Source organism: Rana temporaria, chromosome 6, assembly GCF_905171775.1.
Source record: "Rana temporaria chromosome 6, aRanTem1.1, whole genome shotgun sequence".
Lineage (NCBI taxonomy): Eukaryota > Metazoa > Chordata > Amphibia > Anura > Ranidae > Rana > Rana temporaria.
In genome coordinates, this window is record NC_053494.1 from 100632322 (window position 1) to 100651825 (window position 19504).

The 19504-nt window shown below is 39.4% G+C and overlaps 1 protein-coding gene across 2 annotated transcripts in view; it reads right to left on the reverse strand.

Annotated features, from left to right (window-relative positions):
• Positions 1-2124: 2124 nt before the first annotated feature.
• TMEFF2 (transmembrane protein with EGF like and two follistatin like domains 2) overlaps positions 2125-19504 on the reverse strand; it is a 909969-nt gene continuing 892589 nt past the window's right edge. The window contains exon 10 of one of the 2 annotated variants that reach the window (XM_040357082.1): positions 2125-2450. In XM_040357082.1, the coding sequence (XP_040213016.1) occupies positions 2354-2450 (97 nt within the window). In that variant the 3' untranslated portion in view covers positions 2125-2353. The remainder of the gene's footprint in view (positions 2451-19504) is intronic. The other variant, XM_040357081.1, reaches the window with a different exon arrangement.

The window sequence follows — 19504 nt, forward strand, 5'->3', positions numbered from 1 at the left end:
AACTCTTGTTATAGGGTGACCATTTTCTGTCCATGTTTCACAATTGTGATCCTGCATTGCCACCCTATTACACTGCATACTGATGTCTACATGTGGCTATCTCAAAACATATAATGCAGTTGTTACCACATAGAATATAACTCTGCAAACTGTTTGAGAAGAAATACCATTTCAGGATTTAGACAATACTCATGCAAACCATGGGTAATTTGTGCGTGCAAGGCAAAAGTATTTCTATACTTCATCAGGCATTTTGTGCCCATATGAGCTTGTTTGGACTGAAGAGATTCTGGTGCTGCTAGGCAAATGCAAATATGCACCACATCAATATGTGAGCTCACAGTAGAAAGCATATGGCAGGAAGTCTTAGCTTTCTGTATAGCACCCTGCAACTAACTACACTCATTGCACCACGTCTAAGGTAAGCACAGAAAGCAGGATCCAGTGCCCGAAACAAACATTACAGGTCAGCCCCACTGCTATTGGAGTCCAGGTATGGTTCTTAAGATGTACATTGAAGGCAATGGATCATTGAGGCAATAAGCAGTGGGAGTGTAAAAGTGTCAGTTGAAGTAGTGAAGAAAAGACAAAAAAAGGATAGTTTAGAAATGTCTCCATAGAAGAAGTCCATCAGCTTAGGACACAAGCAACATTTTTTTTAAAATGGAGTCCAACAAAGAGGGTAGGGTTCTATAAGGGTGCACTAACGGTGTTCCCAGCAAAGCTTTTCCTTCTGTCCAATCATCTAGAGGTACAGCCATATCACCCATGGTCTAGAATTACAACTGCTGTGTCCTGTACTGTACAATTGAAATAAAACTGTTTATTTAGTTAGAGTTTAACATTCTGTATACTTTATATCCAAAAAGCTGTGCTTTAGAAAAGAGTGGTAAATAGAAAATAGTTGCTGAAAAATCATATCAAATCATCTTTGAAATTTGCTAACACTTATTCGGGGAGGGAAATGTGTTGATAAAATTATAACATTTATCTTTTTGATCTTAGTTCAAAATGCTATGGGGTTGATTTTCTAAAACTGGAGAGGGTGAAATCTTGTGCAACTTGGCAAAGAAACAAATCGCTTTATTTCTTTTTTGTTAGTGCTTAATTGAACAAACTGAAGTTAGAAGCTGATTGGCTACCATGCACAGAGGCACCAGATTTTACATTCTCAACTTTTAGTAAATAAACCTCTATGTGTAGCAAGAAGCCAAAACTGATCATCACCCTGTAGCATAGTGATGGAAGCATCATGTTGTGGGGTGTTTTTTGTCATCATGGACTAGAAAACTGCTCTTGACTGACAGCAAAATGGATGCAGCCATATAAGGAATAACTATAGAAGTCCTGTTTCAGTCTGCAAGAGAACTTAGTCTGGGACAGAGATTCACATTCCAGTAAAATGTTACCATAAACACACAGCCAAGGCTACATTTGTCTGATTTAAAACTCAACTAAGAAACTGTTATAATAGCATGTAAATCAAATGGTACAAGTCACAGTGCAACTATTTTCATTCAAGGCTGTGGTATTACAAAATATGTATAAATCCAAGGAAGTGAATACTTGCTGTATGCAAAGCACCATAGTTGTATTTGCTTATAGATAATCTTTGTGTAAAAATAGCTACATACTTTCATAGTTAGTCAGGTTGAAAAAAGACATAAGTCCATCTAGTTCAACCAAAAAAAGAAGAAGAAAAAAAAGCAATATAATATAAGCTAATACAAACAAATCTGATTGTAATCATAATGCCTTCTGGTAACCAAGGTGTAAGGTTTTCATTACATGTACATATATAGCTGATATTTACAGGAAAAAATAGCATGTTATGTACTTTTACTAATCTATGTTTCCTTGCACAAACATAGTCATGTTTCCTTACATTTTAGGGTAATGGAATTACGAGAAAGAAATGAAAACAATAGTTACAAGCAAGAATAACACAGTTTTAATTGCCAATAATAAGAATTTGCATTAAATTTACATCATTTCTCCTATGTTATATGAGCATTATTTGTACATATTGAAAAACTAACAAACTTCCAAGTATTCAAATGCCAGTAAATAATTCTCATTTGTATTTATTATACCAAATACATTAAAAAGAACAAAAAAGCTATATAATGTGATATAAATAGTTTATTTACATTACAGAAAAACATCAAGACAATGTATACTATTTCAAATATATCCATACATATTCAAATATATCTGTAGTACATGTTTTCATTGGTGTAGATTACCACAAATTCAAGGCAACATGTGCAGGTCGTTTGTCCATTTATTGACTAATATTTATCTAGTCCATGTTCTCTTCTGGTATTTTTGCCATTGTGGAAACATGCGTGCTTTAAATTAACCGCGTTGATGCCCTTGTTGTGTTATCTGAACTGTAGTGGCCCGTGGTTTGTTTTTGCCTGTGGATCCGATTGCTTCTTGGACATTTTCTACAAAATAAAACGCGTAAGTAAATAATGGGACACCAAATACCTGTCATATGCAATTTACTTTGAATTACATTTGCTTGGTGTTTACAGTGTATTGCATATAGTTGGGTACTTAAAGTATAACTCCATTTACACTATGAAATACACATTTGTACTTCACCCTACAACATATAAAAAACAAAGACAATATGACAGGTTACCTGTAGTGCAGACAAAGACAGATATTAAGTGAAAGTGGAGTAATATTTTTAATATTGCATTGACTAAAGTAGGTATTTCTAGGGAAGACACATTTAGGCTCATTCATATCCTTAAATTCCTCCATTTTCTGCCATTTGCCTATTTAGTTAAACTATCCAGTTCCCTGGTGGTGGATGTAGAGGGTGAATGCAACAGGAAATTAGGGCTAACATCATTATTTGCAGGGCATCAGATACAAAGCAAACATGCGTGTCAAGAGGCACATGCAAGCAAGTGCATAAAATCCTTCATAAATTAATGATAAGTAATACAGTCAATGTTTCACATCACCAAAAATAAATGTCAAAGGACAGCTTAAGCCCAGAGGCTGTAACATGCGTTGTTTTATGAATATGACAAATATTAGTGAAACAAGGATTTCCCATCTTAAATCTGAGTTGAAAATGTGTGGAAAACAGGACTTAGTCCAATGAACACGCTAATGGCAAATACTTTGTTACTATAGTGTACAGTATGGTTCAACATGCATTCAGCTTTTAATTAGCAAGGAATGATTGGTGAACTGTGGTGGGCACTAATGAGGTGGCACTGATGGGCACTGATAGGTGGCACTGATGGGCACTGGTAGGCGGCACTGATGGGCATCACTGATAGGTGACACTCATAAGGAGGCACTGATGGGTACTGATTGGCAGTGCTGGTGGGCACTGATTGGCAGCTCACTTTCACACACACCTGTCAGCATGGAATGCCAATAACTGGCTTGTGTTTATATTGTGTGGTAAAGGCCGCTGTGATTGGTCCCTTACTGGTAAGGGACCAGCTGTGCCCTAAAGAGGCATCGATCACAGAGCGCATCGCCCATGTGCCACAGTGGACACAATCCCAGGAGGACATCATATGACACCTTCCCAGAACTGTCCGGCCAATCTGTAACCGCCATTCAGCTTTAGCGCGGTTGGAAAGTAATTAAAGAAGAGCCTAATTGAAATAGTTAAGGACTACACAGCAAGTAGCAACTGTTGATACAATAAATTCTGTGGTCAGGAGTATGTAATTTCACAACACAGCCAAAAGAGGGCAGCAGTCAGGACTATAGTATGTACAATTATGCAACATAAATCACAGTGTATACAGTGCAGCAGGCAGTAGTATATAGTGTACAACATAGCTTATAGATGTAGTATTTACATAATATAACAATAATAGAATGCATGGATCGACGTGAACAAAGTCTCTTGATTTGCTAGAAGATTATAACTCTAACTGTGTGTCCTTTAAAGAGGAAGTGCAAAGCTGCTGTAACCATAAGTGGAGATCTCTTGTCTAAGTTGTCTCCTGAGAAGGATAAAACTGACACAGACAACATAAACAGAAATGTAATTTGTTGTTTGCCTACGGGTCACCTTTGAATTGGAAGTCCAGGATAAAATCTTTAAAAAGAGTATGTAAACCCAACATTTCATATTCCTGATATGTGCCTACTGTGCCATTGAATTGTATAAAAAGGTATCCTCTTTACTTTGTATTGCTTCATTTGTGTGAAATCTCTGTTGTTCCTGCCAGTCACTCGGCTTTCCTAATAGAAACTAATCACACTATACAGGAGTTCCCACTGTGCTTAGTTGTGCTGGGAACCCAGTGTGCTCTCCTCCAATGATCAGACTTGTCCTGACACCCCCTCTCGCACAGCCATTCACTGAGTAGTTCAGCATGCTGCTGTTTCTCCTCCCCCAGCTCTTTAGCTTGTATACAGCTGAGAACAAATGATATGAAATCACTTATAAAAAAGGGGGAAAAAATGTATTTATAATATTTTTTATATCTATGCACAAATAATTTGCCTATCATTTCTATTTTAAACTGAATGTTTTTTTTTTTTTACAACATGGGGCATTAAAATCACGTTCTAACATTTATACTAATTCCCAGGTTGCTCATACGGTCATGTTATTGGCTCTAGTATCTCAACTGGTAGCAGTTTCAGGGGAGAAGAGGGGGCACTGATAATAGATTGCCCATAGTTAGCCTGTGGATGATGTCACCATTTAGGAATTCCCACCGTTGATGGAGCACTCTCTCCTCAACCCTGTAGCTGGCATTGGCTGATACAGGGGAGATCACATGAACATGGAGCAGCCCGAGAATAGATATTGTATGTATATGCATTTTTCTTCTATGAGTAGTTAGTATAGGTGAGAAGGGGGGTTGGAGAAGTTTTAAGAATAAACAGTTTTATCCTGGAATTCAACAGTCCATCAAGCTCTTAGGCCTCGTACACACGGACGGACCGTTTTCAGCGGACATGTCCGCTCGGAGATTTCTGTCTGATGGTTGTACACACCATCAGACAGAAATCCGCACGGACACGAAACGCGGTGATGTGGCCACGCCGTCACCGCGATGATGACGCGGCGACGTGCGCGGCCCTGGAAGGTCAATGCTTCCACGCATGCGTCGAATCACTTTGACGCATGCGAGGGCTTTCGGCCGAGCGGGCATGCTAAGAAACATTTGTCCCCTGGAAACCTGTCCGATCCGCCGGAAAAATCGTCCGGTCGGACGTACAGACGACCGAACATGTCCGCTGAAACTGGTCTGCGGACCAGTTTCAGCGGACATGTTCGGTCGTGTGTACGGGGCCTTATGGTTTCAAAATCTTGTTTTCTGGGAGAAATAATGCCAATTGATGCCATAAACAGAATCCATTTATTTCACATAATGAAGTAAGCAACAGAAGCTGGCAGTAAGCCCATGTTTCTGCCAGTTTTCGGGAGTTACTGTTTAAGCACATCTCACTTAAAAACAATAATCAATGTCCCAGGTACCCTCTTAAATTTATCATAACCAAACAAGGCCATATGTTGCTTATCAAAAGTTTGGCAGAAGACACAACCTTGCTGAGCAATTTGGATTTATTATCAGAAGCATTAAGCAGCATGCATTGAAACCCCTGGCCATATTACATAGGACTCGCATTAGAGCCCTAGGCATTGCAAAGCAAACCCCATTGATGGGAGTGGGTGAAGTCTAGCAGCAAAGGCCAGGGCACCATACAGGAAAGTGATTATGGGCTTTCACAGCAGTACCCTGCTAATAATGCTTCAGTCGTTGAAGCTAGGTGCTGGAATGAGTGTCAGTGGACACAACCTAGTCCTACAGGATGCGAAGACTGTTAAAATCCTGGGACAGTCCGCTGGGCAGGCCTGGTATGATATCAACATTAAGGATATAATAGGGCTATTTCTTGCAAATAGTCATGGTCAAATAAAAAGAAGAAAAAGTGATGCAGATTACAGGACCACCCTATTAACTAAATATTCAAATCCTATATTCCGGTGCATGACAGCAAAATACTTTGACAATACTCAGAGAATTATAGTGAACAGAATTAAATAGGGAAATGCGTGTGGATATTCAATATTTATTTTACTGCAAATTCAGTGATTTTTGGCATGAGAATCATGGTTGAGTTTATACACCATCCAAGAACTAAAAAAAACAATCATCTGATTTTTTTTTCTGGCCAACATGATTAATAGGGTACTGAGCATGTTCCCCTGAGGCACTGTTATTGGTTACTGGATCTTTGGGAGGCATGGCTAGAGTTTTTTTTCACTTAGGGCTCTTTCACACGGGCGGATCAGTAATGATCCGCTCCGTGTGTCCTCAAAAGCTCAGCGGAGATCCTCCGTAAAATCCCCGCTGAGCTGGCAGCTGACAGGGCGGTCCTCGCACACTGTGCAGGGACCGCCCTGTCTTTCCTCTGCTCTCCCCTATGGGGGATCAGATGAACACGGACCGTATGTCCGTGTTCATCCGATCCGATCCGGCAGACGGAAGAAAAATAGGGTTTTCTTCCGTCCGCAAATGCGGATCTTTGCGGAGGCGGACAATTTCGGGTGTCAGCGGATGGTCATCCGCTGACACCCGTAATCACATAGGGACCCATGTATGTCCCGTTTTCATCCGCAAACGGACGGATGAAAATGCGGACATACGGTCCGTACGTGAGAAAGGGCCCTAACCCAATAGAATGAAATAGTAATGCACCAATACCAGTTTGTTAAGATCGAGTACGAGTACAGATACTTTTTCTCAAGTACTTGCCGATGCGAATTACCAATACCTATTTTTAGTGTCATGTCGGTGACATTTTTTTAGGGCCCATTCACACCATACATACATGAAAACCGATGGGAAACTGCACAGATTTCACTTGCAGAGACATCAGTTTCACATCAGTTTTTATGGGCCACAGTGCGATATGAAAAAGAGTCCTATGTGATTTCAGTTTAGTTTAGGTGCAATTTATAATCTCATCTACTACAATTCGTATTGGAATTGCACCTGAACCTCTGAACGAAATCACACCAGACCGGGCTTTGAATTTGCACTGCAAACTGGCCCGCACTTATGTTGAACCGACTTTGAAAGTATCAGTTTTAGTATGGGAGCATTTGTGCAAATACAAGTACCAGTGCAAATGATTAGTATCGGTGTCGGTGCAAGGCTAGAATGAAACACAAAGATGAAAGATTAGATTTCGAGGCTGTTTACAAAAAGAGCTGAGAATCTTCATTCATAAACTGAATGTGTACAGTATATACAGTGTACTCCAGTCCTGTAAAATACAAATTCCTATCCACTATGAATACCCAATCATGTGCAGATGCTTTTCACTAAATCAGATGATTCAAATAAATATGCCCACAGACAGTCTTTAAAGCAGTGGTCATCAACCCTGTCCTCATGGCCCACTAACAGGCCAGGTGTTATGTATTACCTTGGGGAGATGCAGACTAGAATACTGCACTCACTGTGCGTTAAGCGATATCACTTGTGATGGATTTCAGTTATCTTGCAAACCTGGCCTGTTAGTGGGCCCTGAGGACAGGGTTGATGACCAATGCATTAAAGCATACAGTACAACACTATTCATTTTTATTTTGATAAATTCTGCCTTCCACACAGTCTTATCAAATCTCCTGTGAAACCTGGGAGTCACAGAGTATTTTGGGATCCTCTGTTGGTCTCCCTGCAGCTCTACAGAGTTTCAAGACTTATATGGACACATCTTGTCATAGTGACTGGTATGTATAGTCCACAACAGTGTAGAATATCTTGGGATACTTCAGAAATGTACATAACCCAGGTCTTGCCATACAACAGGCTTGGCAAGTATGCAGTCTACGCAGCCTTGCTCTTCTCTAATGGCCCGTACACACGATCTGAAAATCGGACAAAAAATACCGCTTTTGAAGCGATCGTACAATAATCGGATCGTTAGTACAAAGCTTTTGAGAGCTGATTAAGACAGTTAAATCCGATATTATCAGGGCCGTTTGAAGACATTTGGGGGGCCCAGGCAAAAATAAATAAAAAAAGTGACATTTTAGTTTTTCAGTTGAGAAGCGGGGGGGGGGGGGATTGGCGGCTTACCTCTATCCTCACAAGCACACGCTGGCAGATGTGTGCACTTCCTGTCAGTCCGGCCGGGAACAGGAACCTGATTCTCCTGTACCACGCGGTTATGGTACACGGCCGACCGGACTGCAGGAGGACGCAGCGGTGCGGCAAGGGCCCTCCCTGCTGGGGCCCCTGGCCAGCTCGGGGCCCCAGGCAAATTCTTGCTTTGCCTGTCGGGTTCCGACGGGCCTGGATATTATCCAATAGGGCAAACACAAACATTTTGCTCATACGTTGCCATATCATACGATAATTGTTTAATCAGTACAGTTGTTGTTCGAAAATACAATACAAATACACTACAAGACATTGCATCACTTTGTACGAGAATTTTCCGAACTTTAGTAAACTCCTTATTTTTGATATGCGAGTAGGATGCAAAGAAAAACTGACGATCAGTCGTCTGATTTTCAGATCGTGTGTATGGGCCATTGGATGGGAGAAGGAAGATTACTTTTCTACCCATTTCACTTTAATCCTAATTGCACTGATGATTAGAAGCTGTTTGGTGAGGAGAAGTGAATAATGGACTTGCTCAGGGGTTTTGCCATTTTGCACTGAAGCTTAGGCCCCTTTCACACTGAGGCGCTTCTAAACTGCCAGTAAAACGAAAAGAGTGCTTTTGCGACACTTTTCATGTGCTTTTTGGGTGCTTTTCAGTCGCATTTCGGGCTCTTTTCCTGCACTTTCCAAGAGCTTTTCAGAAGCTTTTGAAGAGCTTACCATTCATTTCAATGGAGAGGGGCATTTTTGAGGAGCTTTTTGTAGTGCTCCAAACATGCTGCTCGCAGGAGATTTTTCACCGCCAGCACACCGTCCCAGTGTGAAAACATTAGTTGATTTGAATGGAAATGCGTTTTTGTGAGCTTTTCAGGCGCTATATTTAGTGTGAAAGCGCCTCAGTGTGAAAGGGACCATGACAAAATATGCAAGTGACATCAGGTAAAATATTGTGCTGCTGCAAATTCTGATAATCTGTTATTCGATTAGGGTTTAAGTTGTGCAGTCAGAATTTGCTACAACCCCATCTATTTAAAAATAAATAGCACATAGAGCATCTCTACTGTGGAATGAAGGCCATTTATTATTTTTTTAATTGGAGAAGGCCTTCGACCGCGTGTCGTGGGACTTCTTGTTCGCCACTTGCACTAATATAGGATTCAAACCTCATATGCTAAATTGGATAAAGGCTTTATACCATAATCCAACAGCTCAAATTAAAATAAACGCAACACTATCTGTCAAAGTAAGAATCCAGAATGATACAAGACAGGGCGGTCCCATCTCACCCTTATTATTCATTCTAACTTAGGAACTATTTATTTGCACTATAAACGCTTCACCAAACATTCATGTTTTCAATGTCAAAAATAAGATATACTATGCCAATGACTTCCTTTTCTTCATATCTGAACCACACATAACCATGCCCAACTTATGCAATATATTTTCCCAATACAGCTACATATCAAACTTCAAAATTAATTACAAGAAATCTGAAGCACTGAATCTATCACCACGAGAGGCCACACTAAACAATACAAAAATCAATAGCAAATTCAAATGGGAAACGACATCTCTCACGTACTTGGGTATCCAATTGACACCGAAATTGGATTTAATGTACAAATCCAACTTCCAACCCCCTTTACAAAACATCACTAAAGACCTAGAAAAGTGGACGCTAAAATACTTTTTATGGTTTGGCAGAGCAGCCATAATCAAAATGTCAATCCTGCCCAGAATCTTATACTTTTTTCAAACTGTCCCCATAGTGCTACCCTCTAGCTTTATCAGATCACTACACTCCTTGCTAAGAAAATTCCTGTGGGCCTCCAAAAAAACACGAATCAGTCTATCCACACTTACCATGAACAAGTGAAAAAAGCATGAAAATATCTGCGCTAACTTAAAATACAAAAGAGAAAAAAGCTGCTGGCACAATATGTGGATCAAACAAGCAAAAAATATAAAATTTAAAAGTGCAGCACTACAAAATTTATTATTGAAATAAAACAGTGTCCAAAATGAGTAAAGTACAACCTTCAAAGTGTTCAAAGTGTTGAAAACGAAGAACCTCCACCGAGAATTCAGTGTGCAGATATAGAAACACACCACACCCTGTGCAGTCAAACTGCTTACCAGAAAGATATCATTATAGGCATGTAGAATTAAATAATGCAGGGATCAATGGCAGTCGCACCTCCACTCGGAAAGTAATAATCCATGAAACACATCAAGAATAAGGAAGCATCCAAAACTCATAAGGATCCAAAGGTATATATTGCGTTCACCAGCAAAAGGAAAACCAAAAAAATGCAGAGAGGAAGCACAATAGTGAAGCAGGTAGGTGAAAGCAACACACAATTTATTGTAGTGTACTTACAAACAAGATGGGTTAACAGGCATCAAAAACATAGAAGGTTCCATGGAGTATAGCGTACATGTGTCAGGTCAGCCTTACATGTTTCTTTCAACAAGGATTTCTTCAGAGGCGTGGCCTGAGACACATGCACGCACATATAAATAGAAAAAGGTCCAAATGCATAGGAGCCCATGCGATCGTGAGATCAGAGGAACAGGGTTAAAAATAATGAAAGTCGTGCGCAAGCGCAGCATCTCCGCACTCACCTGCGGGTCCAAGAGAGGCATCAAATCCTGCTTCCAGGGTGACCGGCGGCAGACGCGCTCGTGCATGCACACCACTGCAAGCAAAACTGTAAAGGAACTGGTGTGCGCCAGCCATGTATCCGGGGAACGGAACAGCAGCGCACACCAGAAGTGATGAGGACACAAAGGAGGGGCCAGGCAACTGGAGGGGAAACACAGCAGGAGAGCAAACCTAGCCGAGAGACAACGTTGCCCGGCCGGAAATAACCCCAGAGCCGACCCACCCTTTGTGTGCCAAAACGTCATCTAACATACAGGGGCAAAATTAATGTAATTCTGCACTTGCAAAAATAGGTTAATTATCCAGAAATATCTCTCTAGGTAAAACCAACAAAGAACTGCAAACAATAACAAAAATTTCTAATGCACAACAGTACAATACAAGATAAATATCATGTGTACAATCATAACAAGGTATATAAAGACCTACAGCACGGAGGACAAGAAGGAGGCTCCTATGACTAATAAAACTGCGGTCTCAATAAAAGAAAAAATATTAAAAAACTTTTTTTGAAAATTATTTTAAAAATTTATTTTTCAAAAATATTTCTCATAGATTTTATATAGAGGTTGAAAATGAACCCCGACCAGAAAAATGGGTTATCGTGAGGGATTATATTCCTTGAAACAGAGAAATTACATTTTTATTCGTCCTGCGGAGAGGGGGGGGGGGGTAGTGGTGATGGATAAGGATTCCTACATTTCAGAAATGAATAGGATCCTATCTGATACTGACACGTACATACCGCTAAACTATGACCCCATTTTTCGATTTAAAAAGGAGCTTGTTAGCCTTGTTGATAAGGGTTATCGTACTAATTTACTTAATAAGAAAGAGAGAGATTTCCTGGTTCCTTTAGCCCCAAGAAAACCCATTATGTACTTTCTCCCGAAGGTACACAAGAGTCTAACCAACCCTCCGGGAAGACCTATTATTAGTGGATTAGATTCCATAACCTCGAGAGTCGGGAAGTATATAGACATTTTTTTGCAGCCCTTGGTGGCAGCAACTCCATCATACATTAAAGACTCTGCGCAGGTAGTTCGTGCTTTTGAGGGTATGGTGTGCAAGGAGAATTACATCTTGGCCACCGCTGATGTGGCCTCCTTGAACACCATTATCTCTCATGAACACGGATTAGAGGCCGTGAAACTCTTTCTTAATAGAGCATCCACTCTGATTGTCTCCCAGCAAGATTATATCTTGGATTTATTGAAATTTGCGATGACCCACAATTACTTCTGGTTTGGTGGTGTTCATTATTTGCAAAACAGAGGGGTCGCGATGGGCGCTAAATTTGTGCCCAGTATGGCAAACTTATTCATGGCCAAATGGGAGGAGGATGTCGTCTATTCTGACAGGAGACCAGAGTTGGCCTTCTGGGACAGATACATAGACGACATCCTCCTTCTATGGGAGGGCGACCTAGAGTCACTTACTCTATACATGCAAGAACTCAATAATAATTTGTTGGGGATTGTCTTGCAGTTTGAGATCAGCACTAATAAAATACATTTTCTGGATCTCACCATACAAATTAAGGATGGTTCCTTCAATTTGTCTACTTTCTTTAAAACCACAGACAGGAATGGCTATATTGGACAAGGGAGATGTCATCGTTCCTCCTGGCTTAGGTCAGTGCCCAAGAGCCAGTTCCTTCGTCTGAGGCGTAACTGCACCCTTAAAGATGATTTCTTCTCACAGGCTTCTGTCCTGAGGGAGAGATTCCTCAAAAAGTGTTATTTAGTTAACAATCTAAATGCTGTTATTACTGAGGTGGGCAATATGGATCGAGTGTTAGTTCTTTCTACTAATAAGAAAGTACCATCCAAAATGGTTGATTACAGTTTCTCCATGGTTACCACCTTTTCATAACAACATCTGGATATTAAAAAGATCTTGACCAGACATTGGGGAGTTTTGAGAAATGATAGGATTTTGGGTCCAGTACTTCCTGAACATCCACAAGTTGTTTTTTGAGGGGTTCCCCCTCTTAAGCTTCAAGTAGCACCCAACATCTTGGACGCTCCCAATCGGGTCTCTTTTTTTCAAAAGTCTAAGGGATATTACCCCTGTCATAACTGTAATGTCTGTGCCAATAACCAGAATAAAAGCCGGAAAATATGTCAGTTCAAATCGCATATTACGGGTAGAGTTTATGATATCAATACTTTCATCACCTGCTCTTCCCTAAATGTTGTCTATTTGTTGATTTGTCCATGCGGTCTTCAGTATGTCGGCCGCACTACACGTGCTATGCGTGTTCGGGTCAATTAACGCATTGGAAACATTAAGAAGGGTTTTCCAAAGCATTCTGTCTCCCAACACTATTTGGAGCATCATAAAAAGAACCCTAAGGGTACGACTTTTATAGCCATTGACAGGTTCAACCCTCACTGGCGAGGTAGTACGTCCACACAAGAAATTTCTAAACTCTAAACTCGCTGGATCTACGATCTGAAATGTTATACCCCTTTCGGCTTAAACGTCGATTGGGATATAAATTGCTTTATTAATAACAGTTGATTTATGCATGTGGGGGTTTTTGTATATGATTCTCTTTGGATTATGTACTTATTCCCCTACTTTTCCATCTAGTTATTGATTTTTAACTTTGTACATTTATATATATTTTTTTATTATTTATTATTTTTTATGTAATTTATTTTAATTTTTTTTTAATTTTCAATATGGGGATTAATTAATATTTTTCTCGATATTTTTATGTATTTTTCTGGTCGGGGTTCATTTCCCCCCTCTATATAAAATCTATGAAAAATATTTTTGAAAAATAAATTTTTAAAATAACTTTAAAAAAACGTTTTTTAATCTTTTTTATTTTATTGAGACCGCAGTTTTATTCCATGCTGTAGGTCTTTATCTACCTTGTTATGATTGTACACATGATATTTATCTTGTATTGTACCGCCGTGCATTATACATTTTTGTTATTGTTTGCAGTTCTTTGCTGGTTTTACCTAGAGAGATATTTCTGGATAATTAACCTATTTTTGCAAGTGCAGAATTACATTTATTTTGCCCCTGTATGTTAGCTGGCGTTTTGGCACACAAAGGGTGGGTCAGCTCTGGGGTTATTTCCGGCCGGGCAACATTGTCTCTCGGCTGGGTTTGCTCTCCTGCTGTGTTTCCCTTCCGGTTGCCTGGCCCCTCCTTTGTGTCCACGTCACTTCTGGTGTGCGCCGCCGTTCCGTTCCCTGGATACACGGCTGGCGCACACCAGTTCCTTTACAGTTTTGCTTGCGGTGGTGCGCATGCGGTCACCCCGGAAGCATTTCATTATTTTCAACACTGTTCCTCTGATCTCACGATCGCAATGCACGGTCGGTGATGTGGGGGGGGCAGTGATTGAAATCAGCTGCTTATTCAGCTATGTTGGCCTATCATGGGCTCCTATGCATTTGGACCTTTTTCTATTTATATGTGCGTGCATGTGTCTCAGGCCACGCCTCTGAAGAAATCCTTGTTGGATGAAACATGTAAGGCTGACCTGACACATGTACGCTATACTCCATGGAACCTTCTATGTTTTTGATGCCTGTTAACCCGTCTTGTTTGTAAGTACGCTACAATAAATTTCGTGTTGCTTTCACCTATGGGCTTCACTATTGTGCTTCCTCTCTGCATTTTTTTGGTTTTCCTTTTGCTGATGAACGCAATATATACCTTTGGATCCTTATGAGTTTTGGATGCTTCCTTATTCTTGGTGTGTTTCGTGGATTATTACTTTCCGAGTGGAGGTGCGACTGCCATTGATCCCTGCATTATTTAATTCTACATGTCTATAATGATGTCCTTCTGGTAAGCAGTTTGACTGCACAGGGTGTGGTGTGTTTCTATATCTGCACACTGAATTCTCGGTTGAGGTTCTTCATTTTCAACACTTTGAACACTTTGAAGATTGTTCTTTACTTACTATGAACAAGCAAGCGGGAGGCGTGAGTTTCCCCAACTTAAAAAACTACTACCTAGCCACACATTCAACTAGGATCATAGATTGGACATGTAACAAGGTAAACAAGGATTGGGTAGGGTTGGAGAATGACTTGAGTCCCATTCCGATATCACACTCTCCCTGGATTCCCTGGAATTTATGCCCTAAATAATTGAAACAACATCCTCTCATAGGAGCAACATTAAAAAATCTACAAACAATCACACAGAAATCCTCTCTCACCACCTCATTTGGACCGTTAACCCCACTAACTATAAATCCTAACATTGCCCCGGGTATGACTGACTCTATCCAAGCACTCTACAATAGAAACTCACTATTACTGGTAGCACACTGCATGAAGGGCAACAAAATCAAATCACACTCAGAACTACAAAAATAATTGGGTCAAGTACCCTTAAATCCTGGGGAATATCACCAAATTTATGACTATATCATGAACCCACAGAAACACAAACATTTCACTAGACCCCTAACACCCTTTGAAACCATTTGTTTCCTGGCCATCACGAACACAAAAAATATTTCCTTGACCTACACTTGGTTGCAGACCTATGATTTACAGGAACCCAACAGACATAAAACATTTTGGGAATCAACCCTAAACATGTCTTTCACAAAAGACCAATGGATGCAGGCCTGCGTATTTGCCCATAAATGCGAAATTAGCGTGAGACTACAGAAAACATCATTCAAACTCATAACAAATTGGTACATCACACCAAAAAAATTGCATAAATGGTTCTCTACAGTCCCTGAACATTGTTGGCGCTGCAATCAAGAACAGGGCACACTATATCACATATGGTGGGAGTGCGATAACATTAAATCCTTTTGGAAATGGGTAATCAAAACCAAAATACATATAACCAAAACAAAAATTTAACTAAATGCTGCATGTTGTCTTCTAAACATCACTAATTGCTCAGTAAGAAAATACAAAAATTCATTGACAAGATATCTACTCACAGCAGCAAAAACAGGAATACACAGACACTGGAGAAATACCACCACTCCCATGACCAAGGAAATGCTAGAGGAGGTACATCTCCTCAATGGAATGGAAGAGATCAGGACAATAGCACAAGGGAAGACAGACAATTTCAATAAAATTTGGCAACAGTGGACCATCTTCAAACATTTAGAATCCTACGACACCTTTAATTAGAAATAGGCTCTTAGGACACAGGCAATCCTGATTAATCAGTGTTGTTTTTTCATATCTGTTCTTATTCTATGCTTTTTATTTGTTCTTTTCTAAGGGAACCTTCTTCAGGGGATAACTCATTTATTTTCTCTTTTTAGTTAATTATAAGAAATATGTATACAAATTCAGAGTATTTTCCTTGATTACAATACTCGGTCTAGTCTTAGGCTGATTGCTAAAACATTCATGTTTAGTTAAGGAATCACCCACGGCACCTGAGTTGAACTAAGAAAATTCAATTTCAAACTATGATGTGCTTAAGTAATGTTTTTTCTTTTAATAAAAATACTCTATTATTGAATTCAGTTATACTAAGTATTCACCGTATATACCAAATTACATGTACAAACGTTAGTATGATTGTACACCTGTTAATTTTTAATATAAATAAAACGTTATTTTTTTCAAATAAATAAATCTGAAAAAAAAAACCAGTTATATTTCTACCTTTATATCTCCTAATCATATACCCATACTTTTAATTCTGAATATCCTCATCTACCCGGCTGCTGCTTTGCCCCACTGTTCCGTTTCTGCCTAGATTGATTTCTAGGCTGGCCATACATGGTTGAATTTCGAAAGAATATTCTTTTGAAAAGCTGAAAATTGGTGCATTTTTGATCCGTTGGTGCCACATGGGCATTTCTTTTTCTATTACATTTCTCACGCGATTCTCCCATCATTGATTAGAAAATCATTAGTTTTTTTTAAAAAATCCAACATGTCAGATTACTCAAATTCGATGGCCGCACAAAAATTGGCTGTTGTTGCAGCCCACTAATGGTGCGAAATACAAACAAAAATTCTTAGATAAGATTTCGAAAGAAAATTCCTTTGAAATTTGACCAATGTATGGCCTGCCTATGTCTACCATTTCTCAGGTCAGATTTCCTAATGGTGAAAACAGTGGATTATTTTTGCATATTATGTGCTGAAAGAGCTACATGTAGTCTGCATGCTGTGTTAGAGGGTGACAACACGGGAGCATAAGTGGGAGACAGAGCATTGTCACCTATAAATAGAAGTGCCCGTATAAAAACTTTAATGGCATCATCACTGGACATTATTATAGTAAAAAATGCAGGTTAAAATGTACTTTTGAGCTTACATATGCTTTAATATTTCCTTTGAAAGATGTTCCTTAGTTTCTGCAATCGGTATTTCACATATTTCTGCTCATTCCTTCCTTCCCCTGTAAAGTGTATCTGTGCTCTCTACAATGCTTTTATGTTTGTTTTTTAGAAGACAAAGTGGTTAAAGTAGCACAGAAGGACTTGTCACTCATCAGGTGTACTTAGATATGTTCTCGACATTGCACAAGCAGAACTTTACTAGCCATACAAAATTGATTTTTTTATTTTCTTCAGTCCTTTAACTCAACGTTGAACTTTTTTTTTTTTTTTTTAGCTTTGCATAGAGTGAGGAATGGTAACAACTTCTATCACACTTCAGATGTTTTTTTTTATATGATATTTTTTCCTTCAAATTTTAAACACCATATATGGGGTTCATTTACTAGGGGGTTTGCTATTTTGCCAGTTTGCCATTTTGCACTGAAGCTTAGGCCCCTTTCACACTGAGGCTCTTCTAAACTGCCAGTAAAACGAAAAGAGTGCTTTTGCGGCACTTTTCATGTGCTTTTTGGGTGCTTTTCAGTTGCATTTTGGGCTCTTTTCCTGCACCTTTGAAGAGATTTTCAGAAGCTTTTGAAGAGCTTACCATTAATTTTAATGGAGAGGGGCATTTTTAAAGGAGCCGTTTGTAGCGCTCCAAACATGCTGCTTGCAGAAGATTTTTCACCGCCCTGCCAGCACACCGCCCCAGTGTGAAAACATTAGTTGATTTGAATGGAAATGCGTTTTTGTGAGCTTTTCAGGCGCTTTATTTAGTGTGAAAGCTCCTTAGTGTGAAAGGGACCATGACAAAATATGAAAGTGACGTCAGGTAAAATATTGTGCTGCTGCAAATTCTGATAGTCTGTTATTCGATTAGGGTTTAAGTTGTGCAGTCAAAATTTGCTACAACCCCATCTATTTAAAAATAAATAGCACATAAAGCATCTCTTCTGTGGAATGAAGGCCATTTATGCTTTTTTTAATTTCAGGGGCTGAGCTTATGCACTCTGCATACCTCAAATTCATAACCTAATCTACTGACAATTTAGATACACCTTGGAAATGGCTGCAAAATGCAAAGAAAACACCTAGATTCACAGTTGAACTACAATTATAAGAGTATTTATGAATAGTCTTTCAAGTATTTGTGAATATCATGGGTAAATTAGACGTGGTTGTTTAGAATGATAATTTAACTTTAATCTTTGTCAGTGTTGTTTATTTGTTATAAAAAAGAAATACGAATACAAAGGTATGTTACTATCTACCGACGTGGAGAAGGCCTTCGACGGCGTGTCGTGGGACTTCTTGTTCGCCACTTGCACTAATATAGGATTCAAACCTTATATGCTAAATTGGATAAAGGCCTTATACCATAATCCAACAGCTCAAATTTAAATAAATACAACACTATCTGACAAAGTAAGAATCCAGAATGGTACAAGACAGGGCTGTCCCCTCTCACCCTTATTATTCATTCTAACTATTAATTTGCACTATAAACGCTTCACCAAACATTCATGTTTTCAATGTCAAAAATAAGATATACTATGCCGATGACTTCCTTTTCTTCATATCTCAACCACACATCACCATGCCCAACTTATGCAATATATTTTCCCAATACAGCTACTGTACATATCAAACTTCAAAATTAATTACAAGAAATCTGAAGCACTGATTCTATCACTAAGAGAAGCCACACTAAACACTACAGAAATCAATAGAAAATTCAAATGGGAAATGACAATTGACACTGAAATTGGATTTAATGTACAAATCCAACTTCCAACCCCCTTTACAAAACATCACTAAAGACCTAGAAAGGTAGACGCTAAAACACTTTTCGTGGCTTGGCAGAGCAGCCATAATGAAAATGTCAATCCTGCCCAGAATATTATACTTTTTTCAATCAGTCCCCATGGTGCTACCCTCTAGCTGTATCAGATCACTACACTCCTTGCTAAGAAAATTCCTGTGGGCCTCCAAAAAAACATGAATCAGTCTATCCACACTTACTATGAACAAGCAAGCGGGAGGCATGGGTTTCCCCAACTTAAAAAACTACTACCTAGCCACACATTCAACTAGGATCACAGATTGGACATGTCACGAGGTAAACAAGAATTGGGTAGGGTTGGAGAATAACTTGGGTCCCATTCCGATATCACACTCTCCCTGGATTCCCTGGAATTTATGACCTAAACAATTGAAACAACACCCTCTCATAGGAGCAAAATTAAAAAATCTACAAACAATCACACAGAAATCCTCTCTCACCACCTCATTAGGATTGTTAACCCCACTAACTAGAAATCCTGACTTTGCCCCGGGTATTACTGACTCTATCCAAACACTCTGCAATAGAAACTCCCCATTACTGGTAGCACACTGCTTGAAGGGCAACAAAATCAAATC